This window comes from Typopeltis vanoorti, chromosome 11 (genome assembly GCF_054136105.1).
Source record: "Typopeltis vanoorti isolate ZY-2024b chromosome 11, IOZ_Tvanoo_1.0, whole genome shotgun sequence".
In the NCBI taxonomy this organism is placed as follows: domain Eukaryota; kingdom Metazoa; phylum Arthropoda; class Arachnida; order Uropygi; family Thelyphonidae; genus Typopeltis; species Typopeltis vanoorti.
In genome coordinates, this window is record NC_143559.1 from 29621524 (window position 1) to 29648960 (window position 27437).

General features: G+C 36.5%; 1 protein-coding gene across 1 annotated transcript in view; it reads right to left on the reverse strand.

Moving 5' to 3' along the window:
• The window catches only part of LOC150101406 (1-phosphatidylinositol 4,5-bisphosphate phosphodiesterase-like), a 675244-nt gene that overhangs the window by 539384 nt on the left and 108423 nt on the right, over nt 1-27437 (reverse strand). The window contains exon 6 of the mRNA XM_090400793.1: nt 3090-3143. Within this exon, the coding sequence (XP_090256919.1) occupies nt 3090-3143 (54 nt within the window). The remainder of the gene's footprint in view (nt 1-3089; nt 3144-27437) is intronic.

A 27437-nucleotide genomic window follows, 5' to 3' on the forward strand; every position in this document is an offset into this window, starting at 1 on the left:
ATTTATACCTCTTGGCCTACAAGTGTCCTTTTGCCATATCAACAATTCTTTTCTAGTATGATTTACTTATTTCACAAATAAGTAAATCAGAGCCTACATTGAATATCTACTTACATTGAATTCCATGAGCCCGAACAGTCTGGACAGAACATGCTATCTCCACCAGATAAAGAATCCTTTGGAAGAAGATTAAGGTTCTCCATAAAAATAATTATCTCATGAAACACTTTCTTTATATGAGTGTTTCATGAGATAATTTAATTACTTCTATTTAGATTATTCTAATCCATAACTTCTATTTAGATTCAGATGATGGAGCAAGGTTTTCACAACATCTGAATCTAAATAGAAGTTATGGACTGAAATTATCCCTTTTATGGCAAATAGTTCTTCACAAGTTTCAGAATTTTTTTTAAAATTAATTAATGATCTCTTATTAAAGTTATTTTATTAGAACCTGCATTGTGCATCACATTGAGGGTAGTGGATTGCAGGAAATTGAGCTATGGACTTAGGATTAATAGAGTTGAAGTTTTCAAGTTAGTAAAATAGCTCAAAAGATTACTTGGATGTTGAATAATACTAACAAGTAAAGATGGGGAGCTTATTATCTCTAAGGCTATGTATGATTCGGCCATATCTTGACTAATGTGAACAGATTTGATCACCTGGGTTTTTTGTGATCAGGAAGTGATGGAGATGATTCATAGACAAGTAACCAAACTGGTTAAAGGTGTATCATTTACTAGGTTTAGTTGATTGGTGGAAAAGAGGGTATATGATAGTAACTTATTCAAAGAGTTTTATAAGATGGACACAAAGGAAATTTTTCAATAAATGACAAATAGAGAGAACTTGGGTTAAGCCCTGGAAGTTATGTGAGTGGAGTAAGTAAGGGTGTGCTAGATTTTTTTCTTGAAAAGAGTAGAATGAATTGCCAAAATTATACTGGTGTCCAAAAGCTAAGGACAAACTACATTTATACATATAGATTTCTGTGGTTAAGCAGTTCTGTAGGAAGATTACAGAATTGAGACTACATTGTAATAAGGAGTTTATTAAAAATAAATAATTAAAACCCAACAAGTTTCCTGCATCGTATGACTTTCATCACCAGGGGTAGTGGTACATAAAAGATTTACACAACAAAAGCCCCTATTAACAATTAATTACACATAATAGATGTATTTTATAATAACTTCACAACTGTAACATATAATTGATAAACCAGACTACAAATTCATATTAAAAATGAGGATATTAGGAAAGAACTTGACATTGTCTGCATCCAGGAATGCATTAGCAGAGCTAATCTCAGGTGGTATGGTCACCTACACAGAATGGGCGGGGAAAGATTAGCAAAACAAGTGTTCTCTGCCAGGTTGGCAGCAAAACGATCCAGAGGAAGAACAAGATATAGGTGGATTAATACGGTACAAAGTGCCTTAGACTATAGAAATATAAGATCTGATAATGTTGGAGTCTTGACAAGTAACAGACTGATTTGGAGGGAAATTGTAGATAGGAAGTTAGTAATGATATAATTTTTTCATGTAGTACTATCATATCCTGTACACCCCTTGTGGGTACATGGCAGGAATTTGATGATGATGATGATGTATTTATCATGTCACTCTACTTCATGTATGTGTAGTTCACATGTTTTCATTGTTGTATCTTCTGGTTTCTGTTCTAGTTGTTTAAGTTGAAAGTCATACTAAAGATGCCCTTAATACTGGATTAAAATTCTATGCTAATAAAAAAAAAATTTACCTTCAGTAAAATTCGTATTAAGTTCAATTAATTTTTATTTGATCCCCCCCCTGACCTGTACACCCCATGAGGGTACATATCAGGAATTTATTGATGATGATGAAAAAATAACTTTATAAAGAATTTTTTTTTTACCTTAAAAAAACAGAGGAATATGTGTAATATGAAGGGCATTCTAGCAACAAAAATTAATGTACCAAATTATATTTTCCAAAAATCAATGATATTTTTTCTTCTTATTCTTATTATTATTATCATTGATTTCTCCTTCTTGGGAAGGTTCCACAAAGGAAATGTGGAACTATTTTCCAAACAACAATTCAGCAACACTTTATGGAACTCCTAGTGACTTACAATTAAAAATGGAGGAAGAAATTTTTAAGCAAAAAAATTTTTTTTGTGTGGTGAAATTTTGCATAATTTTTTGAGCCCTGCACATTCTAGTTTCAAATGTACAGAATCAACTTCTTGTCCTACACTTTTTCTGTCCCCTAAAGCAGTCTTCTTTACACTGTTCTTGAGGAATGCAACTTCCAGCTGTTCAAGAAACACACCAGTGGCTTCCTTTTTTTGCTCTTCAATCACTACTTCTCTCTCTCTCACACACACACACACACACACAGAGAGAGAGAGAGAGAGAGAGAGAGAGAGAGAAATGTGTGATGTATGTTTTTCAACCTCTTATTGTGAGTGGGAGGGGGTCAATAAGAATGGGAAAAAAAAAAGCAACAAAGGGAAGTGAAGACATACAGACCTGTTAGCTGATAAGAGGTTGAAGTTAAGGATACAAACAAAATGCTTAATCTGCGAAGCCCAAACAAGAACTGCTGCATTGATGAAAAGAATACTGACATGTAAGGCATTATAAGGCTGCATCTGAACTATTGTGTCTAGATTTAGTCATCTGGCTTTAGAGTAATGGAGACAAATGGGACAGTGGGAAATTGTAATGGGAAAGTGGGCTGGATGATAAATTTAAGAAGTGTCAATTACAGCATCAGTGAGAAGAATATGAAAAGCAAAATGAATAAGAAGGCAGAAGAGTAGTGGGCTTTCCTGGAAACTAAACAAGTGCACCAAAAGGGTTAAAAGTAAGATTTTTGTACATACAATTGTGGAGAAATCTTATCATGTTTTAGCTGTAGTCTTTATGACAATACAGTATCTTTGTATCAAAAAATACTTATTGCCAGACCATATCTGAAATGATCTGGTTGTCTTTTATATATATATTTGTCTGACAGCTAAGCCATTTTTAAAATATTTGTTGACTAAAATGAAAAATAAACAAAAATTATAACTGGAAATGCTCTTACCTTTTAACTGCAAGTTTTCCATCACCATCTACAAGGAAACGTAGTTTCATCCAGCTATAAAACAGTTTTGCCTGCTATGAATTACTTAATAATCACATATAATCTTACCAAATAATGCTTCAAGTTTGAACTAAGAAAAAGAAAATTACACTGGTTAGATATTAAGGCTTTTTTTTTTTTCATTTAGATTTTGCACATAAATGTTTTTCCATTCATATTTCAACATTATTATTATTATATAACACGTCCAGGAAGTCCAAGGACTCATCGAGGGAGGGCACCTACTCTACAACTCTCCATCTCCACAAGCTGCAATTACCTTCATCATCTATACCAATGCCATCTATCGCCAACTACCACCACCATTAGTATTTTCACAGACAATCACAAACATCCATGCCCATGGTGGGATTCGAACCCGCAGCCTTTTGGCTGGAGAGCAAATACGCTAACCACTCGGCCAATCAGACCGGCATATAATACCACTTTTATTGGATTTGAAATATACTAATATCCATACCTATTGAATCACTCTATATTTAGTTAGTGCTTGAATAAACATCAGAAAAAAAAAAAAAAAAAAAGAGAAGGGATGAACATAGGTTCTATTATTATTAATTGAACCTGTGACATAGTAACCGACAAAGAAAACATGTTAGGACAGTACACAGCTTTAATAATATTAGCAAAAATATTTCATATGAAAACTAACAGTACATCATCAGTGTGAACAAACAAAGAGAGAGAGAGAGAGAGAGAGAGAATATAAAACAAATGCAACAACCAGTTAACTAATAAGGAAGGATCATATCAAATATACAAGGGGGGGGAGGGTCTGGAAAGTTCTGATAAACATCTAGACAAAAATTATATTAAAGTAATTGATATAACCACAAGAAAGAACATACTAGTAGCAGAGTTATGAAAGTAACTGCAACTAAGTTCTGATAAACACTTAGAAAAAAATCATATTAATTAAAGGTAACTTATGTTCTTATATTCTTATATCCTCGTATGTTCTTGAGCTTCCGTAGCTCAGTAAGTATAGATGAAGCCCTTTGGTCGGAAAGATCTGGGTTCGATTCCTGTCAGTAACGTGAAGAACCTTTAGCTGGTCTCTTCTGACCAAAGGTGAGTTAGCTGGTCTCATACGAAGGTAGGGTTTTTTTTTTAACCAGGAAACTCAGGTTTTCCATCCCCTAGAATAGGCAAATGAACACACATGGATTACAGTCATGAATACATGTCAGCCATATGCCACAGTACTGAGCTTGGATAAAATTGGGGGGTTTGGGGAAAACAATGGTGAAGTATGCTGTAAAAATCTCACCAGGAATACCTTGTGGGCAATGCCTACAAAGTCATCTATGGCCAGAAACGACTGAAAGAGAAAATCAGTCATATGTTCTTTCTTGTAGTTATATCAGTTGCTTTAATATCATTTTTGCTCTAAGTTTTTATCAGAACTTTCCAGAGCATCCTCCCCCTTGTATACTAAATCACTTCAGATACTTATACAGGATGAATATCTCCAAACATTTAGGGGGGGATGATTAAAATTAGGTAATGGGACTTCAGAGAAGTCCCATTATCTAATTTTAATTGGAATGATTGCTTCTCATATCCTACGTTCCATTCATATTTAAAATTGCTTCTATGGAGAAGGCAAACCTCGCTCCAAAGGATACTGTTTGGTTTCAATTTCATGTTATGCAAGACCAGATTTTTAAGGTATTCAGTTGCTAATTCTTTCTTCCACAGAATAACCTATCTGACCAAAATATGTTAGATTACATTCACAAGAAATGTCGTAAACCGCCAGAGCCTCAGTTGAAAATGTCTTTTTATTATTTGTATTATTAACATCAAAACTTTATGGATTCAAATGAATCATCGCAGGATATCCATACTCTCATGCAATGGATCATCTAACCATATCTAAAATCCATTTACATTTTCTGCACTCACCACACTTTTCTGTCCTCTTTTTATCCATATCGTCCTCTACTCTATGAAATAGCTCCACATTAATATGGCAACAACTCTTCGCCAACTCATGTATTTGTTATATTCCCCTGTCTTATTCACAAGGTTGTGCAATTGCATTCTCTCTGTCCTTGTATTCCACATTTCATACACCTGAAATTGACTTAGTGAACCTTCTCTGGACCCACTTTAATATATCCTCATTCCCTTGAAAATCAAGTGACCAAATCTACACACAGTTTGTGGCTGATCAAAGCCTTATACAAGGAAATCATAACCCCTTTACTTCTTTGGGTCAAGGTCCTCCCAATCATTGCCATCATCCATTGTGATGTTTATATAATTTTAACAATGTGACACCTAAACTTCAAGAATGTCCACCATCACTCCAGATCTCTCATCTCTTCCACACTTTGTAGATGATAACAGATTAGAAATTTTGTTCATGAGAATATGCATATGTATCAAAGTGTAGTGAAAGTTTAGAGGTATATTACTTGTTGAACATGATTATGGCTGTAGCCATTCGATTCCATTAAAATTTTTATCGAGATGCTATTGTTGTAAAAATGAAGGAGAAGAACAAATGTTATGTGCACTATTTCATAAGGAATTAATAAACAATGCTAATCATACCTTCTAGAAATTAGGGATTGTCAATTCCTTAATTAACAGAGCATGTAACATTTTTGTTCTTCTCATTCCTTACAACAACAGCTTCTTGCCATCAAAACTTTAATGGAATAAAATGGCTACAACCATCATCACATCAAGAAATAATAGACTCTTAGATTCCTACACTGAAAGATACTGCAATAGAATTTGAGGTTCCAAGTTCCATATATTTCAGGCATTTCCAAATCTATAGCAGAATACCCACATATTTTCTAATCTCTTACCAAGTATAACAGACAAACTTTCAACTTTGTCTCTAGCTGATGTTTACCAGATTCCTTGTGAATGTAATCTAACATACTTTGGATAGATAGGCTATTCTGTGAAAAAAAATAATCAGCAAACATCAATACTCAATTGAACATTTTAAACCACAATAGTCTGGACTTGCCCACAACATGAGTTTGAAACCAAACACATAGAATCCTTTTCAATAAGGCTTGCTTTCTCCACAGAAACAGTTTTAAATATGAATGTCTCTTCAAAGAGTGTTCTGAAGCACTGTTAACACTGGCCTAATTTCAATCAGAATGACTGACTCTGTATTCCAAAATGGGATATTCTTATCTTATGTAAATATCAGGAAGGATTTATTATATATTTGATATGATCCTTCTTGGTGCACAGCACTTGCTGTTATTGGTTAACTAATTGTTGTTATTATTACAAAACACAACTCACCAAGGGAGGCCACATTAAAAAGGCAATCCATAATGCACTGCCTATGAGAGAAAAATCTACTTTTCACCCTTGTCTTGAATGCATTCATTTTCAACTTCCATGGATGACCTCTCATTCTCTGCCTCCATAAATTGAAAAATTCCATCTACTGATATCTATATGACCTTCCAAAAGTTTGTAGGTCTTTATCATATCATCCCCTCTTGCTCCTGTCTACAAGCATCTTCTTCCTACAAAGTCTCAATCTATCCTAATAATCTATATCAACAGTCCTGATGTCATCTTTATCCTCTCCTTTACACTCACTCTCCACTGTATATATGCATCGCCTTGGAAACTAGGATACCAAATCTGCACACATGAGGCTGTACCAAAGCTTTGTAAGATACAAAATGACTTCCTACTTCCTTATCCATGTCAATGTTCGTTTCAGCATTGCAATTATGCTCTGTTCATATTTGCAATTCTTACTATATGACCCTTGAACTTCAACTTTCTATTTACTAAAATTCTAAGATGCCTAGCCTGATCAGTTGCTTCTAGAATAATCCCTAAACAAATAAAATAAGTCATAAAACATCTCATCACACCGACGTGCAGAATTTTACATTTATAAGCACTGAACTGACAGCCGTTTTCACATGACCACATTTCCAGCATACTCAAATCATGCTACAAATAACACGTCAGTCACATTACTGATTACCCTACCTATCTATGCATCATCAGCAAAGAGCTGCATGTCACCTGTTAAATCCTTCCCAATATTATTAATGTAAAGACTAAATAACAAGAGACTGAGGCCTGATCTCTGAGGTACACTACTGGTCACCTTAAATCTTGTAAACTCATCATATCTCCATACACCACTTTCTTCATATCAGTCACTCAGCCATCCTCGTATCCAAACTAATAATTTATAATCCAATCCCATATCCTTCAACTTATACAACAACCTTCCATGCTAAATCCTGTTCAAAAGCTTTAGCAAAAACTAAAACTAACAATATATAGTGAATCCATACCCCTGTGTAACTCAACTGTGACCTTATTATGAAATGTGTTACTTAAACATAACCTTCCCTTAGTAAACCAATGCTGTTCATTCCAAATTACAGATTCTCTCTCAACCAATTTTTGTATGTGATCTCTAAATAACTTCTCCAAAATCTTCACAAAACCTCCACTTCAGAGATGCTGATAAGTCAATAGTCAGACACATCAGTTTTTTCCCACTGGGTTTATTATTATTATTATTCAGCCGTCCATGGAGTCAAAAGACATCGCGAGAGGTCCCTTCTAGGAAATGCAAAGTCTATCATACCACTACTTAAATTCATTGACTGTTCTCGCTCTCACCACTCTATCAGGCAATGCATTCCGTGGTTCAACCACCCTCCATGCAAAGAAACCACTCCTCACCCTCTTGCTGATAGTTTCCTTTCGTAACTTCCAGGGATGGCCCCTTGTCATCACTCATTCCCGCTGTTCAACAAAGCGAATGAACTCCCCAGTGTCTACCCTGCAACCACCTGTCAACAGTTTAAAAGTCTCAATCATATCACTTCTCCTTCCTCTATCCACCAAACTCTGCAGTCTATATTCCCTCAGATGATCTTCATAATTAACATTGTACAGTCCTGACACCATCTTTGTTATCCGCCTCTGTACCCTTTCCACAGTTAATTTATCCCCTTTAAATCCTGGAGACCAAATCTGAGAACAATAGTCTAAGTGTGGTCTGATCAGGGTCTTATACAACGGAATCATAACTCTTTTATCTCTGCAGGTCAGCGTCCTCATTATTGCAGCCATCCTCTGCATTACCTTCACCACCTTTGCAATATTCCCCCTGAATTTCAGGTTTCTACCAATCATCAACCCCCAGATCTCTTATCTCCCCTACTTCCTCCAGTATAGCTCCTCCGATAGAGTATGCAGTGTCCCAAACCTCAAGATCTTACATTTTGCTGCATTATACTAACATCCCCATTCATTTGCCCATCTGTCTAGCTTATTCAAATCCTCTTGCAGGGCTACCACATCTGCACTATTACTAATAACTCTTCCCAGCTTCGCATCATCCACAAATAACTGAATATCCCCTTGCAATGTCATTGATATAAAGGTTAAACAATATAGGTCCCAGTACTAAGCCCTGTGGGACCCCCCACTTGTAACCCTCTGTCTACTTGAAACTGCTCCACCATACACAACTCTCTGATACCTATCAGACAGCCAATCCTGAATCCAGTAAACCAACCTGACATCCAAACCCATGTGCTGCAACTTAAATATCAGTTTATCATGTGGCACCCTATTAAATGCCTTCGCTAATTCCAAGAAAATGGCAGTATATGCTTTTCCCTCATCTACTGCTCATGTAACTTTATTATAAAAGGCTAGCATATTACTAAAACAAGAGCACTCCTTCACAAATCCATGTTGACTCTCACAGATGACATTACCCTCATCTGCTCAATGCTGTATACGGTCCCTCACTAATTTCTCCAAGATCTTAACAACTACTGATGACACACAAACTGGCCTGTAATTAGACACTTTCAGTCTGCTAACTCCCTTGTTCAGTGGCACTATCTTACCTTCCTTCCATTCTCTGGGCACCTTTCCTGTATCCAAACTTTCATTAAAAAGCCAGGTCAAAGAAGCCGTTAGTTCTTTAGGACATTCACTCAAAACTCATGGTGAAATACCATCCAGTCCAACAGCTTTACTGACATCCAGAGAACTTATTATTCGGAACACACTCTCCTCCTGCACTTCTAATCCTCGAACCTGCCCTACCCCTCTTTAAAATTAAAATTTACTCCTCCAGTTGAAATATTCCAATAAAGTGCTCATTGAACAATTCCACTAGGATGTCCTCTGGATCATTCACGCTATTCCCATTTTTATCCCACAATGTCATTCTTCCACAATCATTTCTCCTCCTGCTGGCCACATAGCTAAAAAATTCCCTAGGATTTTCTTTGGATCTTAGGCCAATCTCTTCTCATATTCCAGTTTTGCCTTCCTTACCATACTAGTCAGTCTCCTGGCCTGTGTCTTATATTCTTCATGCATCTGCTCTTCACCTGTCTCCTTATATCTCTTCCATAGCTTCTTCTTCATACGCAGTTCCTGTTTAATATTGTTTGTCATTCACTTTACTCCAAATTGTGCCCTCTTTTTCACTTGGGGAATACAGCTTAGTATTGCTGCTAACAAATATTCCTTCACAATTTCCCAAGCACTAATGATATCCGGGCCTTCCAATTCCTCCCTCCATGAAACTTCCCCAAGTTGATGTCTAAGACTATTATAATCACCTGCCTTATAATTCCACATATGTTCCTGTCTCTTTGATGCTCCTGCATGTTTATTCATCTTCCAAGTCAAAACCACATGGTCACTCTCTCGAACTGATGGGAGAGATGTCATCTCAGTTATTATCAACTCTTCTGATGCTATGACCAAATCCAAAACCCTTGAACCTCTTGTTCCCTCTATTACATGTTACCTAAGACATTTGTCCCTCAAGAACTCTAGAAATTTGTTTAGGCAATGAGATAACAATGCATTCTTGCCACTCCTGTGGGATGTTTGCTGTGCTCAGACTCAAATTATAAAGCCAGGTCAGAGCAAACTGAGAACTCTTTTAGCATCCATGCTAATATCCCATCTGTGAATAGTACTGAATTCATATTCAATTTATGCAACAGCGCTAGTACCTCCTGCTCATACACCTGAATTTCTTCCTCGAATGCAGATTATATTTGTCCTATGCTGTCTCTTTGAATTGCTTGTTTGTTCCACGCTGATGAGGTACTGTTAATTTATATATAAAATATTTGTGCTAATTTATTCAAGTTATTTCCTGTGTCAAACGTGTTTTCTCTTTCAATTTTAGAATTAACTTTTCTTAGCTTATATATCATTACCATCATCAATATCATCAACTTACTATGTTACTAAAGGAGTATTCAGTTACTATAATAGCACTACATGATTATGTTTACATTATTATTAATCTCCTATAAACAATTTTCCTCCAGATCAGTCTATTACTTGTGAGCACTCCAATATTGTGATATCTAACATTTTGTGCTTCTAAGGCACATCTGACTAAATCGATCCACCTAGGTCTTGGTCTTCCACTGGATCTCTTTCCTGCCATCTTGGCATCAAACACCTATCCTGCTAACCTTTTTTCAAACATTCTATTTAACTGGCCATAATCACCTTAGATTTGCTATGTTTACATTCTTGAATGCTAATCAAATTCCTTTCAATTACCTTCATTTTTAACATGATTCTGCCATTGATGCCATCTGTTCACTTCTCTAATTTTTCTCAGCGCACTCATATCTGTGGTCTCTAGTCGCTGATCTTTATTTGAGCTTTATTTCTAACCCAACTCTCAGACACATAACTTAAAATCGGTTTCAACCGTGCTGTCCTGTATACTGCTAGTTTGGTGATGTCGGTAATTTCTCTCATATTCCATATAAATTTATTCAGCTGGCTACCCACATGCTAGTTTGCTTATTCTGTTATCTATTTCCTGATTTAACTTGCCATCTTCTCTAAAAACTGTGAGTAAACAGCTGAAATATTTTATTTGTTCTATAAACTCTCAAGCAACTCAAGTTTCCACAACTATGAAAATGCCTATTTTCATAGTTTTGGTCTTTTTATTGCTGATTTTCATGTCAATTTGTTACAGATGTCATTCAATTTATTTAAAGGATCATGGAGACTCGTACTAGTCAATATCAGTCATAATGCTACTCTCTTTCATAATGTAATTCATATAGATGATGAATAAGAGTCAAGAAAATAGGCATCCTTGTCTCACTCCTGATTTTACATTAAACCGTTATTATTATTATTATTATTCCGGGCAACTCCAAGGAGTCGACAGACTCATCGAGGGAGACCCTAACATCATGACAAGAACAACTATTCGACATTCATACAGTACCTATCATACCTTGCCTTGAACTCATTCACGGTTGTAGCACCCACAACAGACTCTAGAAGCTTATTCCACTCACTCACCACTCTCCAAGTAAAAAAGCTAGCTGTAACACCCTTGTCAACCACACTCTTGCCCAGCTTCCATGCATGGCCCCTAGTCCTCCCAGCAACAGTCCTATTTTCAAAAATATCTTCTGGATCAATCTTATAGAAACCCTTCAGTAATTTCAATGTCTCAATGATATATCCCCTTCTCCGCATATCGACCAATTTCTGCAACCCACAAATCTTCAACCTATTCTCATAAGGTTCATTCCACAGACCTGCTATCATCTTGGTCACTCATCTCTGGATCTTCTCCTTCCTCGCCATCAAGAAGAAACCCTGATGCCGATAACTGGGCACAGTAGTCCAGATGGGGTCTTATCAAGGCTTGATACAGAGGAACAACAACTTGTTTGTCTCTGCATGTTAAAGTATTTTTCAGAAGCCAAGTGATTTGATGAGCTGATTTAGCCACTTTTGCAATGTGCTGCCTAAACTTCAATTCCCTATCCACCAACACTCCAAAATCCCTGGCCTCATCAATCTCCTGGAGTACGGTTCCACCATTGTGATATATTGCTGCTATTCTTTTCACCCCAAAGTGCATAACCTTACACTTTGCCACATTAAATTGACATCCATTTTTCCTAGCCCAGTCCTCCAAACTATCCAAATCATCCTGTAAAAATTTGACATCCTGTGCACTCCCAATTGCTCTACCCAACTTTGCATCATCAGTAAACAAGTGAACACTTCATCTCAGATCCTTTCCTATATCACTGATGAACAAATTGAAAAGCAATGGTCCAAGAACAGAGCCATGCGGCACTCCACTAGTCACAAGCCGTCTTTTAGACTCCACTCCTGAAAAAACCACTCTCTGGTATCTCTCCATCAACCACCTTCCTATCCATCTCACCAACCCTATATCCATCCCCATCTGCTCCAGTTTACTGATTAGGGTTCCATGTGGTATCCTGTCAAAGGCCTTGGCAAGGTCCAGTAGTATAACTGTAAACCCATTACCCATATGCAGTTCAGCCGTCACTGTGTTATAAAAAGTGAGCAAGTTACTGAGGCATGATCTACCCTTCACAAAACCATGTTGTCTCCCATACAATATCCCATTTTCATCTATCCAATCCTGTATTCTTTTCTTGACTAATTTCTCTAAGACCTTGACAATGATTCCTGATATGCTAATCGGCCGGTAATTTACAACAGCAGTCTTGGAACCACTTGTATGCAGTGGAACTATTTTCCCCTCTTTCCACCCCCTCGGGACTAACCCAGACCCGAGACTCAAATTAAACAAAATGGTCAAAGATACTGACAATTCTTTAGCTGCTTCTCGTACGACACGAGCTGGTATATCATCCAATCCCACAGGTGTATTGACATTGAGGTTATGCAATAGACTACTGTCCACTTCATTCACCACAATTCCCATATAATCTACTGGTTCGTTCGTTTCTGCAATGTCACCACCCGGATGATATATTCTTGCAAAGTGCTCACTCAGTAACTCAACTATATCAACTGATTCAGTTACCTCCCTACCCTCAGCATTCTTTAAAATCATTCTGCCATATACATTTTTCCTTTTACTTGCAACATATCGAAAAAACTGTTTAGGATTCTCTTTAGCCTGCATGGCCAATGTTCTTTCGTAATCCTTTTTTGCTTTTCTTATCACACTCGTTACCCTTCTGGCCTGCGCTTTATACCGTTCATGTGCCTGCCGGTCACCTTTCTCCTTAAATTCCCTCCATAGTTGTTTCTTTTTTTTTGCAGCTCAAGCTTAATGGTGTTATTCATCCATTTAACCCCTACTTGATTTATTATTCGGACTCTAGGTATACAGTCAGCCATTGCTTCATGCAAACACTTCTTAACTGCCTCCCATTCACTATCAACTTCTAGTCCTTGCAGTTGTACATGCCATGGCACTTAACCACTCAAACTCCTAAGCTTTCCATACTTTCCAGCCCGATAATTCCACATGTACCCTGTCTTAATTGTAAATTTCACACCTTTAGCCACCTCCCAAGTCAAGACCCTATGATCACTCTCACCAATTGGTGGCAATGTGGTCATATTTGTTACAGCCAAATCCTCAGATGTAATTACTAGGTGAAGCACTCTCTTACCCCTAGTATTTTCCATTACATGCTGTCGCAGATAGTTGTCCCTTAATAACTGCATAAAATCCAATTCCTTCCTCCCGTGTGTGTCCTCTCCTCACTCCAATCAATGCGACCATAGTTGAAATCTCACATAATAATTACCCTCCTTCCACTCATTTCTTCTATTTGGTTGTGCATATTGTCACCACCATCTTTTCCATCACCTGGTCTATAGCAGCACCCAATTGTATATTTTGTTCTTCTAGCCATAATCTCACACCAAATGGCCTCAAATGTGCTCTTTTCTCTATTCTGCAATTCAACTTCTATTCTCCTTGGCTGTAGCTCATCTGCTATCATCAACAATACTCCTCCTCCCATTTTATTCTCCCTGTCATTCCTGAACACACTATACCCATCACATTCAATCCCACTAGCTATATCATCTACAGTCAGCCATGATTCACTAATACCAATAACCTGTGGTCTGGAAGTGCCAACCATGGCCAAAAACTCTTCCTTCTTGTTCCTAATACTCCTAGCATTAGTGCACATGAATTTAAGAACCCCGTTAGCCCCAACCCTACCTTGATGCCTTATATTAACTATCCCATTCTGATTTGTTGTCCTTATTTGCTCAGGCATATTATATTCATTCATACATTCAACTGCCTCCCTAAAGACTGTATATCTACTCCCCCCCCCCTTAATAAATCTAGTTTCCCTGATTTTGCACATCCACTACATTCAGTAACACTTTCTCAAGTCTCCTTACACCATAACCATTCAAATGCAAGCCATCCATCTTATATAGATCCTTTCGCCCATCGAACTCACTCCACAAATTCCACACCACTCATCATACATAACCCACGCATAAAGTCATTTGCAATTTTGGCCCTCCTCTTAAACACTTCACTGTCATACTGCAGAAAATGACTAATCATCCTAACTCTCTCACTGTTTTCTTTTGCTACCTCAAACAATTCATTCAGGTCCTCTATCATTTCCATTTTATCTCCTTTCAAATCATTCTTACCTGCCACAACAATCATTTCTTTCACCCTTTTCTTTTGCTCTCTAATAGACGCAGTTACATCCTTCATGGTCGCACCAGGTTGGTACGATTTTGTCAAATCCTCAACTAACACACCTCGTACTAACGAGTCTCCATACAGCACTCTCTCTTTTTCCTTTTTGTTTACGTTCACACTCATACGCTTATTTTTCCTATCATACTTTTTATTATTGGCTGGTATACTCAGTCGACTTTTGTTCATAAGCTCTGGCTGCCGCTTTGCCCTTTGTATCGCACCACTCAACAACGTGATCTCACTCATTGCATCTATCTCATCTTTTTTATTCTCTGTAAAACCATTAATATGCTCTGAATTAATACTATCATTCACACTTTCTACATTCACACTCTCACAGTTCTCTGGTATAACCTCACCATTTCTTGTCATTCCACTATTTTCTTCATTCTGAAGTTTGACAAAAATATCACACTCATGACCCGAAATACACTTTAATTCCTCATTCTCACTACATTTTCTACACACATTCACTCCTTTATTATCATCTAACCACACTCCGAGTGCACTCCGCAAAGCGTACATTTTGCAGATAGTATACTGAATCATCTCCATTAAACCATCTTCCTGTTTTTCCTTCGATTCTAACTGGGCATCTTGTCATATGCTTTTTCCAGATCTACAAAACTTAAGTACAGATACTGGTTATATTTCCATGAGTTCTCAACTATTTGTCATAAAGTGAAAATCTGATCTTAACAACCTCTATTTGGCCTGAATCCAGCTTGTTCTTCTTCAAGTTTCTCTTCCATAATCTTCCTCAAAGCTGTTATCAAATATGCTTGCATAAATCTTACCTGGAACACTTAGTAGAGAAATTCCACTGTAATTCTCACATTCAGCTTTATTCCCTTTTTTTTTATAGATAGGAACTATGAGAGCTCCACTCGAATCATCTGGAATTCGACCTTCTGATCAGGCCCTCTGAATACTAATGAATACTAGTATAGCCAAAGGAAAATTTTTATACCTCCATACTGAAGCATTTCTGGTTGAATATAGTTTACTTCATCTGCTTTTCCACATTTTAAGTTTTTCACAGCTTTTTCTCTCATGTATTTGCATTCCTTCTAAAAATTTTCTAGTCCAGTTTTGTCACTGCTTAGTTTGTTTAATAGGCATTCAAAGTATTTTGAATACCTATAAGGTATCCTAGATGTACTAAGTAGGATGAAATTGGATATCACATTGAAAAGAACAGTATATAAGAAATTTAAAAAAAGAATTAAAGTTGAGCAGCTTTTACAGGTAAACTGTAGACTTGACTATACAAATACTATTGAAGAAAAAATGAAACCAACAAGAACCAAACCTTCGAGTCTCTAGCAAACTCTGAAGAAGACATTGATTGATTCAGCTAGGGAGGTATGTGCTGAAGTTTGCAAGATAACAAAATAAGAACACGATCGTGGACACAAGAAGTTATAGAAGCAATCCTGGAAAAGAAGAAAGCATACCAAAAGTTTCTAGCAAATAAGTTGACCTCCTGACTTCCATGGTTACTTCCAATTTCAAATCCTCTGTATACTCTCATATCCTGGACCAGTATGATGATATCACTATCAACAATGACATAGTCAATGTGGCTTTTTTTTTATTTCTTGTGTCTTCCCTCCATGTGAATTTGTACATCTTTATGTTGAAACATGGCATTAGTATTGACTAGTCCACATCCTGAGCAGAAGTCCAGTAAATACTTACCATTATTATTTATTATCTTTTCTCCAAATTTTCCCAAAATGTTCCTATAGGACTAATTGAATTCACCAACAAGGAACACTTTTTCCATTTCCTTTATGTCAGCTGCCTGTTGTAATGACTCAAAAAAATTCCTCCACTTCTTTCGAAGAACTTTCTGTGGGTCCATAGGCACAAATAAGTTTCATTGTCCATTTCCCCATTTTGAAGTTTGCCCACATAACTCTAACTTGAAATTGCCTTCCAATCAAGAAGTCTATCTTTATGTTTGGTGTGGAATGCTTTTGCTTCTCCTTTTTTTTCCTTGATTATTATTGCCTGAAAATAACATCCTATACTTAATATTTAGTAAGAACTCACCTGTTTTTGTCTTCTTTGTTCCAGTTATGCCAATTATGTTCACGTGGTACTTTTCCAATTCTCTGCAAGTTTGATTTCTTTTCTATTAATACTCCATATATTGATGGTTCCTATCTTCAGTTTTTTTGATGTTGGGTTTATTCTTCTTCTTCTAGATGTTGAGTTGGAGTTTGTTCCAGTATCTGACTTTTCACTGTTCAGCACTGTCAATGAACTACTAGGACAATTATAAAAAAAAAAAAGTATGCTAATTTTTCTTTCAAAGGAGAAAGGTACAGAAATCTCCCACTGCCCCACCCAAACTGCAACTTTAATTATTACTACACTATTATTATCTTCTAATCTCCATGGAGTCAATGACTCATTGTGAGAGGTCTCTCTGTCTCACACTCATGCATGGCTCATCATATTGTGCTTTAAATATATTCACATTCTCTGCAGTTACCACACTCTTAGGTAATGCATTCCAATTAATCACAACTCTCTATACAAAAAAAAAACTGTTTCTCAATCCTTTGTTCACATCCTTCTTGTACAGCTTCCAGGTATGATTTCTTGTTCTCTCCCATCTCCCACCATTCTATGAAAAATCTCTTCAACAATAATCTGATAAATCCCCTTAACAAATTATATGTCTCTATTATGTCTCCTACCCCCCTCCTTTGCCTATCCACTAAACTCTGCAATTTGCATTTTTCTCAACCTTTCTTCATAATCAACATTCCAGACAGCTTAAAGCAATTGCCTATGGACCCTTTCCAGTATCTCTTTATTGTTTTGAAAACAAGATAATCAAATATGTGCCCAGTAGTCCATATGCAGCCTAATCAAGGACTTTTATGATGGAATCATTTTTTTACTTCAACAAGTCAGTGCCCTCTGCATCATTGCCAGAGTGTGTTGTAGTGTCTTCACAATTTTGGCAATGTGGGCTCTAAATTTTAGGTCTATATCCACCATCATCCCAGAACTCTTATTTCCTTCACCTCCACCAGTATATCTCCACTATTATATCTTTATTTTCTGAATTTTTAAACCTTACTCTTTCCAACTGGTAACTTCACACTTGTGCCATTTACTCAGTTTATTCAAGTCCTCTCACAGGGCCACAAGATCTGCTCTAGTTCTCATAGTTCTTCCCTATTTTGCATTATCTACAAATAACTGAATATCCTCATTTAAACCTTCCCCATTATAATTAGCATAAACTGGTTCGAGAACGGATCTGGTTAGATACATAGTAGTTGTCAGCAAATTTAGTACTCCTGTAAAGTTGGTGATTTTTGTCTGTTTTTATTATGTTTTCCCTTAGAAAACTAGTGTTTTGTAGTATACTAGTGTAGAATTTAGTGTTTTATAGTGTATCTAGTATTCTATCACATATTTTTATTAAGATATTTCAATATTTAGTATACATTTAAAATGGCCAAAAAAGGTCAAGAAATGTAAAAAAAGCACTGTAGGCAAAAACAAGAAGGTTAGTCCTGCTAACAAGGTTATTGTACACATGGAGGAAGTTAATGAAAATGAATTAACTGCCTGATACCAAAATGCATTTGGTATCAGGAGTCTAGAATAATAACTAGTATGAGACCTAACACAGAGAGTCAGAGAAACTAAATTATAAAGGGAGGAATGGTGTGAATATGAGTGTAAGAGAGACAATGTTATATAACTGTGTTAATTATGCGAATGGGCTTTGTCGTGGAAATGTTGATGAGGAGAGAACGATTTTGGGTTTGTGTTCATCCAGTTCGGACCCATCAAATGAGTGCATTAGAGAATAGAGATCTGCAAGTTGTTCAACTGTGTCAGGCAGACTGCAGACAAGACAATACAAAAGAACCAACAGGCAGATTATTATGTCTGTACACGAATGCTAGGAGTATCAGAAACAAAGGGACAGAGTTTGTTGCCTTAGTCAATATATTGTGACCTCAGATTGTAGGTATTAGTGAGAACTGGCTATCAGAATCAGACCTACTAACTGGCATTGAATGTCTAGGGTGTACAGTATTTTTAGGAAGGATAGAGAGAATAAGAGAGGAGGGGTGTGTGCTGCTAATGATATCAGATGACTTGAATCCAGTTAGAGTTCAGACCTATGATTGTAGTACTACTGTTAAACAGTATTTCATGTGGCAATGAGTTTGACGCCATCTGGTGTGAGGTGGAATCTAACAAGATCAATTACATAATGGGATGTTGTTACAGACCTGGTGGATCGGTTGCTAGTGATGAAGAAATGCATCACCAAATAGAAAAGATGAGCACGAAAAGAGTAATCATAATGGGAGACTTTAATTATGCCTTTTGAAAGTGTATTAAACTTAAATACAGATTCTTGTTATATTTTCATGATTTCTCAACTATTTGTTTTCAATTGAAAATCTGATCCTGGCAACTTTATTTGGCCTGCACCCAACTTGTTCTTCTCCAAGTTTCTCTTCCACAATTTTTATTAACCTCTTCTCATATGGTTGCATAAAACATATTTGGAATACTTATTAGAGAAATTGTGTAAAATTATTGCATAATGCTCAGAGTCTGCTTTATTTCATCATCATCATCATCAAATTCCTGCCATGTACCCTCAAGGGGTGTACAGGATATGACAGTACTACATGAAAAAATTACATCATTACTAACTTCCTATCTACAATTTTCCTCCAAATCAGTCTGTTACTTGTCAAGACTCCAACATTATCAGATCTTATATTTCTATCGTCTAAGGCGCTTTGTACCGTATCAATCCACCTATATCTTGGTCTTCCTGTGGGTCGTTTTCCTGCCAACCTGGCAGAGAACACTTGTTTTGCTAATCTTTCCTCTCCCATTCTATTCAAGTGACCATGCCATTTGAGATTAGCTCTGCTAACGCATTCCTGGAAGCTGACAATGTCAAGTTCTTTCCTAATATCCTCGTTTTTAATATGATATTGCCATTGATGCCATCTGTTCACGCCTATAATCTTTCTCAGGACTCTCATATCTGTGGTCTCTAGTCTTTGGTCAAGTGTTTTACTTCTGAACCAGCTCTCAGATCCATAAGTTAAAATTGGTTTGAACACAGTCTTGTATACAGCTAATTTAGTGTTCCGACTAATTTCTTTCTTAATCCATATGAATTTATTCAATTGACTTCCCACGATACCAGCTTTGCTGATTCTGTTGTCTATTTCTATATTTAGTTTACCATCTTCAGTAAAAATTGTGCCTAAGTAGCTGAAATGTTTTACTTGTTCCACAGGTTCTCCATTCACAACACAGTCGACATTTTCAATGATTCTGCCTATTTTCATTGTCTTTGTCTTTTTATTGCTGACCTTCATACCATATCTATTACAACAGCTATTCAATTTAGTCAGAGAATCTTGCAGACTTGTAGCGGATTTATTTAGAAGTATAACATCATCCGCATAAAGCAAAGAGCTGACATTAACATCTCCAATTTTGATATCAGGTTTAATACCACATTCCTTCATAATGTGATCCATATAGATAATGAATAACAGAGGGGATAATGTACATCCTTGTCTCACACCAGATTTAACATTAAACCATCTTCCTGTACTTCCTCCAATTCTAACTGCTGACTCACAACTCAAATAAAGACTAAGTATTGCTTGATATAATGCCCCATTGACACCATATAACTGCAGCGTATTGAATAGCTTCTCTCTTGGCACCTTGTCATATGCCTTTTCCAAATCGACAAAACTTAAATACAGATCTTTGTTATATTCCCATGCTTTCTCGACTATTTGTCGTAAAGCGAAGATCTGACCTTACAGCCTCTATTTGCCCTGAATCCAGCTTGTTCTTCACCAAGCTTTTCTTCCACAATTCTTCTCAACCGTTTCTCAAGTATACTTGCATAGATCTTGCCAGGAACACTCAGTAGGGAAATACCTCTGTAATTCTCACATTCAGTTTTATTTCCCTTTTTATATATGGGTACTATGAGAGCTCTACTCCAATCATCGGGAATTCATCCCTCTGTCCAGGCTTTCTGAACTATGCAGTGCAGCCACTGTAAGACTCTTATACCACCATACTTCAGCATTTCTGGTCGAATATCATCTACTCCTGCTGCCTTTCCACATTTCAAGCCTTTGATGGCTTTTTCTACTTCAAGTATGGATATGTATTCCTGACTGCATGCCTGGTCAGTGTTTTTTATCACTGTGCTGTCATCACTGCTTGTTTCATTTAGCAGTTTTTCAAAGTAATTACTCCATACTTCAAGGATATCTTTTTCTCCTGTTTTCATTTCACCTTTATCATTTCTAATTCCTTTTACAGCACTCTTTCCTCCATTCCTAAGCTTCTTCAACAACCTCCAGAATATTTTGCCACCTTCTTGATATTTATTTTCTATATTCTTGCCCATGTCCTCCCATGACTTTTGTTTAGCTAGTTTTACACACTGTTTAGCTTTCTTACATTTGTCTCTATATTCTGTAAGAGTAAAAGCTGACTTATTTGCCAGGAACTTTTGATATGCTTTCTTCTTTTCCTTCACTGCCTCTTTAACTTCCTGTGTCCACCAGGGAGTTCTGATTTTTTTATCCTTGCACACAACCTCACCACATGCCTCTCTGGTAGAATCAATCAATGTTTCCTTCAGAGTTTGCCACTGAATCTCCAAGGTTTGATTCCTGTTCTCAAACTCTTTCATTTTCTTTTCAATAATATTTCTATATTTTAGTCTACAGTTCACATCTGAGAGCTGCTCAACTTTTATTCGCTTTAAAACTTTCTTACATGTTATTCTTTTCAATATGAAATTCAATTTTATCCTGCTCAAGACTAAATAGTGATCACTTCCAATTTCAAATCCTCTGTACACTCTGGTGTCCTGCACCAGGGAGGAAACATCACTATCAACAATAACATAGTCAATGAGACTTTTCTTATTCCTAGCCTCTTCTCTCCATGTGAATTTGTGCACATTTTTATGTTGGAACATGGTGTTAGTAATAACCAGTCCATGTCCTGAGCAGAAATCCAACAGATATTTGCCATTATTATTAGCTTTGCTCTTTTCTCCAAATTTTCCCAAAATATTTTTGTATGTCTCACAATCATTTCCTACTCTACTATTTAGATCCCCAACAAGGACCAACTTTTCCTTTTTCATTGTGTCAGTTGCTTTTTCTAAAGCCTCAAAAAATTCCTTCACTTCTACCTTAGTAGAACCTTCTGTGGGACCATAGGCACAAATAAGTCTCATTGTCCAGTTCCCCATTCTCATATTTGCCCACATTACTCTACTTGAGACTGACTGCCATTCAAGAAGATTAGCCTCGTATTTTGTGTTGAATACTATGGCTACTCCTTCTTTTTCGTGATTGTCATTGCCTGAATATAACATTTTGTATTTATTGCTCAGAAAGATCTCACCAGTTTTGGTCTTTTTTGTTTCAGTCACTCCTATTATGTCGATCTGGTACTTATCTAATTCCTCAGCTAGCTCCATTTCTTTGCCATTCAGGCTTCTCACGTTGATAGTACCGATCTTTAACTCTGGTGATGTAGAGTTGGGGTTTATTTTCAGATTTGTTCCAGTAGCTGACTTTTCGCTGTTCGCCCTGGTTCCCTGGCGAAAACAACGGGGGCCTTGTTTAACCGGGCAACGCCCCAGCCGGCATGAAATTTTGTCATGTTGTACCATCATTTTTTATTTGGGTTTAACCAATAAGAATACAATTTGGTCGGCTAAATCCCAAATTGCCAGCCCATCCTCGTTCGTTCAGTATCAAAGTAGATACCCAACAGGGTGCACCACGAGAAGGTGAGGATTGGACATTAGGTCAGAAGCCCTGGTCGGTTCTCCGCATTCCTTTAAAGGCTATGTGGAGGTCTCCTCTCAGTTATACAGCTTTGACCCTTAAGCACCCCTCTGCTTTATTTCCCTCTTTATATATGGAAACTATAAGAGCTTTACACCAAAGATTTGGAATTCAGACTTCTGACTAAGCCCTCTGCATAATTCAGAAGGTTGGATTAGAATTACTTAAAAGTAATTTGTACATCTCTCTCTCTCTCACACACATCTTTCCTTTTCTAGTTATCAACTGATTTCTGTAACTCATAAATCTTCAAATTATCCTCATAAAGAGCATTCCATAGCCCAGCTGCTATCTTAACCACTCGTCTCTGGATCCTGTCTACCTCTTCTTGATTCCCAAGAAACGTAGATGAACAACTCTGTGTGCAGCACTCCAAATGGGGCTTTGTGGTCTTGTCAAGCACAGATAATAACCTTATCTGTGCTTATGGTTTTTCAATAACTAGGTAATCCTATGAGCCATTTAGTCACTTTGGCAATACGCCCTATGATCTCAATTCCCTACGAACCAACACTTCTAGAGCCTCTGTAGGTCAGATGGTACTGACAATGTCCTTTGGCTGGAAGGATCCAGGTTCAAATTCCTTCTGAGATGTGAAGAACCTTTATCAGAGCTTTTCAACTGAAGGTGAGTTAGTGAGTCTCATACAGGGTTGGCACAATTTATCCTCCTGGGAATTTGGGTTATTCATCCCACAAAACACAAACCAACAATAAGAATAAGAACACACACATAATACAGACATAAGGCACTGTCCTCATAATATGAGTTGCTTCAGCTGTAAATCCAAAACAGTCAACACTTCCCCACCCTTGCAATCCATCTTCATCAATTTCCTGAAGTAGAGCTGCCTTAATATTATATAGCCGGTGATCTTTTCATCCCAAAACACATAACTTTACACTTTAGCATAATAAACTGATAGTTGTTCTTCTCTGCCCATATTGAGAGTCTATTTAAATCATCCTACAAGATTTCTAGATCATTTTTATTACCTACTGCTTTACCCAATTTTGGCTCATCATCAAACAACTGAATATTTCCCCTCTGATCATTTCCTATATCATTAATATACAAGTGAACAGCAGTGGTCCAAGTTAGCAGTATGCCCAAAGGATATATATATATGTGGAGCAAACTGCCAGTCACATGCATTGTCTGGACTCTATTCCTGAAAAAAGTATTCACTGATTATATCTTCATGAGCTGCCCTCTTACACACATCATTAGCATCACATTCGTCCATATTTACTGCAATTTATGTAACAGAATTCCATGTAGAATCCTTCCAAATGACTTCACAAAGTCCAGTAGTATCACTGAACAGCTATTAATTTTTCCATTTCAGCTGTCACTTGATTATAAAATTTGAGTAAGTTAATCTTCACAAAATCATGCTGTCCCCCAATATAGTATCCCATTACTATATTGGGGGACAATATAGTAATGGGATACTTCCCCAGTACCTTGATCCCTGATATGCTGATCAGTCTATAATTTGCTACTTTGGTCTCCTTTCCTTCATGGTTACACAGTGCTCAGCATTCATTATTAAAAATTATGGAAACAACTATTGTGTTATAGTAAAATTTCAGTTTGATATAAACCAAAATAATCGCTCAACATTTCGACCTTCATATCAAGGTCATCATCTGGAATATACACATATATACAAAGAAACAAGTTACGTTACATTACAATCTATATGGTATGCTAAAGTCACAATAATTTGGTCAACTGTAAAAACTACTGGCCTGACTTCTGCTGATAAAAAAAAAAGAACTTACTACATCAAAACTAGAGTCCTATTATTATTATCGTTAAGAGATATATTAAGCTAGAAAGCAACATGTTCTTACATTAGGTATAGTTTCTGGGAAAATTCCCATGCTACTCCTCTTAAACACTATTATTATAATTACAGCTATTATAGCCTGTTTTTGTTTAGGAGTGTCCCTTATTTTAAATACACTGGCTATAATTACTCAAAAAAGGGTATATATATATTTTAGGGCATTATGGGTGAGTATAGAAGGCAATTATAGTAGAACAAAAGAGGTGGAAAAATTTTGTACATAAAAAATTTTGTTTTGATACTGGGATGTCTTCCAATCCATGATCCTGCTGAAGGTTGTTTATAACCACGGTGGAGGGAGCGTGGGTGGGGGTTGACATGGGGAAATAAATTTGGAAACTTGTTTTTGTATTAATAATATATATATATATATATATATATATATATATATATATATATTATTGTGTTTAAGGGCGCTTTTTTTTGGTGGGGGGAAGAGAAGGGGAAGGGTTTACTTATGGGGAAACTGGGGCAGGGGAGAGCGTTAACGGGGGTTCGGATCATTTCGGTCAACTGGCCATCCCGTGATACGAATAATTATTATCGGTCCTCTTCAATTGAAGGCAAGTTAGCAGGCCTCGTATGTCAGAGATGGCAGAGTTTTTCCTCCAGGAAACAGGCAAACCAGCCCTATGAACACACATATGTACAGATATGAAGCACTTATCAGACAAGAAAGACAACAGGAAACTATGTTGTTCTATAATTATTCCCTAGTAATGTAGCATTGCTATCCCACCAACCATTAGGTTGATGAAAGAGGATATGAGGGCAAATAATAATAATAACCATAACTACTCCTAAACCTGAGGCTTCCTCTCTTGAGAGGGTTGCAGTTAATTACTAGGGAGATAATGATGCAGGGCAGTTTCCCGTTGCCTTCCTTGCTGTAAGTATTTATGACTGTAGCTGTGTGTGACTAGGGGACACATAAAATACACAAAGCACATACTAACTGAAAGGAATATCTCTCCAAAAAACAGAAAGAAAGAAAAATTACCATGCACACATCTAATATATATATAAATGGGTTATCATGTGAAGCTTCAACTGTATCACAAATTAATCCAAAAAAAACTGCAGTTCTTTTTGATAAATGCACTTCATTTCACATCTTATAATTCATTTTTGTTGAACTGTTCATTCGATGATTTGCAGTCTCGACAAATTGTGATTTTTTGATGAATTGCTTTTCAATAAATTGTGTTTTCGATTAATTGCTTTTCAGTAAACTGTTGTTCGATAAAATTCTTTCAATGAATTATTTTTGGTGAATTTTCTGGATACTGAACAGCAGACACTGGAAAAAAAAAAAAAAAGCAAGAAAAGAACACGCAACTTCACTCATTATTGAAGAGAAGTAAATAATAACTTCATTCAATCCCAGTATACCTAAACTTTCTGAAGTTTCCTTATAATGTATTAGTTTTTGTATGCATTTTAGTGTTTTGTAAATAAAGTTTTGAAGTCAATTAGATCATTATTTGTCACGTTTTATAATGTTGAAAGAAAGTGAACATTTTAAGTCATTATCTTATTTTTAAACAACAGCTCTTTTGAATGCAAATAAAATTATTGCTGTACTACACCATATACCTGACAAAGTCAGTTACAAAGACAAGCCGGTAACCACCAAGTTTTAAAGTAATGTAGGTGGGTTAATGAAAAATAAATAAATAAAATCAATAAAATAGAATCAATTTAGGATTCAACTTGCATTCTTGATTTTCAGCAATCAAAAACACAAAACATATTGGTGACCAAATAAAAAAATAATAATAAAATACATTTTTAGAAATTAATCCAAAATAAAAATACAAAATTTCATTACCATTGCTAAGCCATCACATAACCTGAAATAGCTCAGATAGAACTAAGCTGTTCAGTTGTGACTGAAAAATGTTAAAACTCAGGGGTATAAAATAGTGACTGAACAGATATTCAGGCTACTACAAGCTGGATGTACTGAAAATTGGTTGTCTGGTCAGTCTACAGTGTAGAAACTCTACACAAGATTTTAACATTAGCCTGTTCATAGTTCCTTGATATACCCCACCCCTCTTCCCGTCAACAGGAAGATGGGGAGTATATCCAGAAGCATATATCCCTATCTAGCTGTGGTAAAAAATGCCTAGATAGGGACTGGGCAATGAAACTCATTTAACACCTACAGGCTTTTAGCACCCACCACAAATATTTGTCCTTTCCTCTGAGCACCACACCTCAATCTTCCTCTAGTTCAGCAACTTTGCTTAGTGGAAGCTTGAAGTGACCAAATACTGCATATGTATTCCAGAGCAATTTTTTCCAGTATGTAATGAGTGATGTCTTCAGTGTTCAATCTTCAATAGGTGCAGTGTGTATACTTTTCTTTAGTACCAAAATTACGAAGGTGGTCTGAAATGTTCTCAGCCTCGACCATAGATGGCAACAGTATCGGCAATATTTTTTTTTCTAAGTTGGCATGTCTGTCATAAGTACCCATGTGAAACTGCAAGTCATTCTATCAAGTAGTTTGTTTTATACAGCTGACTGAAGCAAAAGTGTTGTCTGTATCCCTTGAAATGGATAAAATTGCATATCGTGTGGTAATAAAATTCTTTGTAAAAGAAGGTTTAATGCCAAAAGAAATTCATTCAATGGGCACTCTTCTACTTCATTTTTGACAAGTAAGAAATGAGCTGCCGAGAGTTTAAACGTGGCCGTACTAGCCTTGAAGATGATCCAAGTGAAGGACATTCAAAAAAGTGTAACAACTCTAGAAATCAATGAACAAGTGCACAATATGGTATTGGATGACTGGCAAGTCAAAGTGCATGAAATTGCTGAGACTATAATCATTTCAAAAGAACATGTAGGATATATTTTGCATGAAGAATTGCAAATGAAAAAACTTTGCACAAGATGGGTGCCGCAATTGCTCACATCAGATCAAAAACGCACTCGCATGAAAATCTCTGAACAGTGCATGGAGCGTTTTAATAAGAATGTAA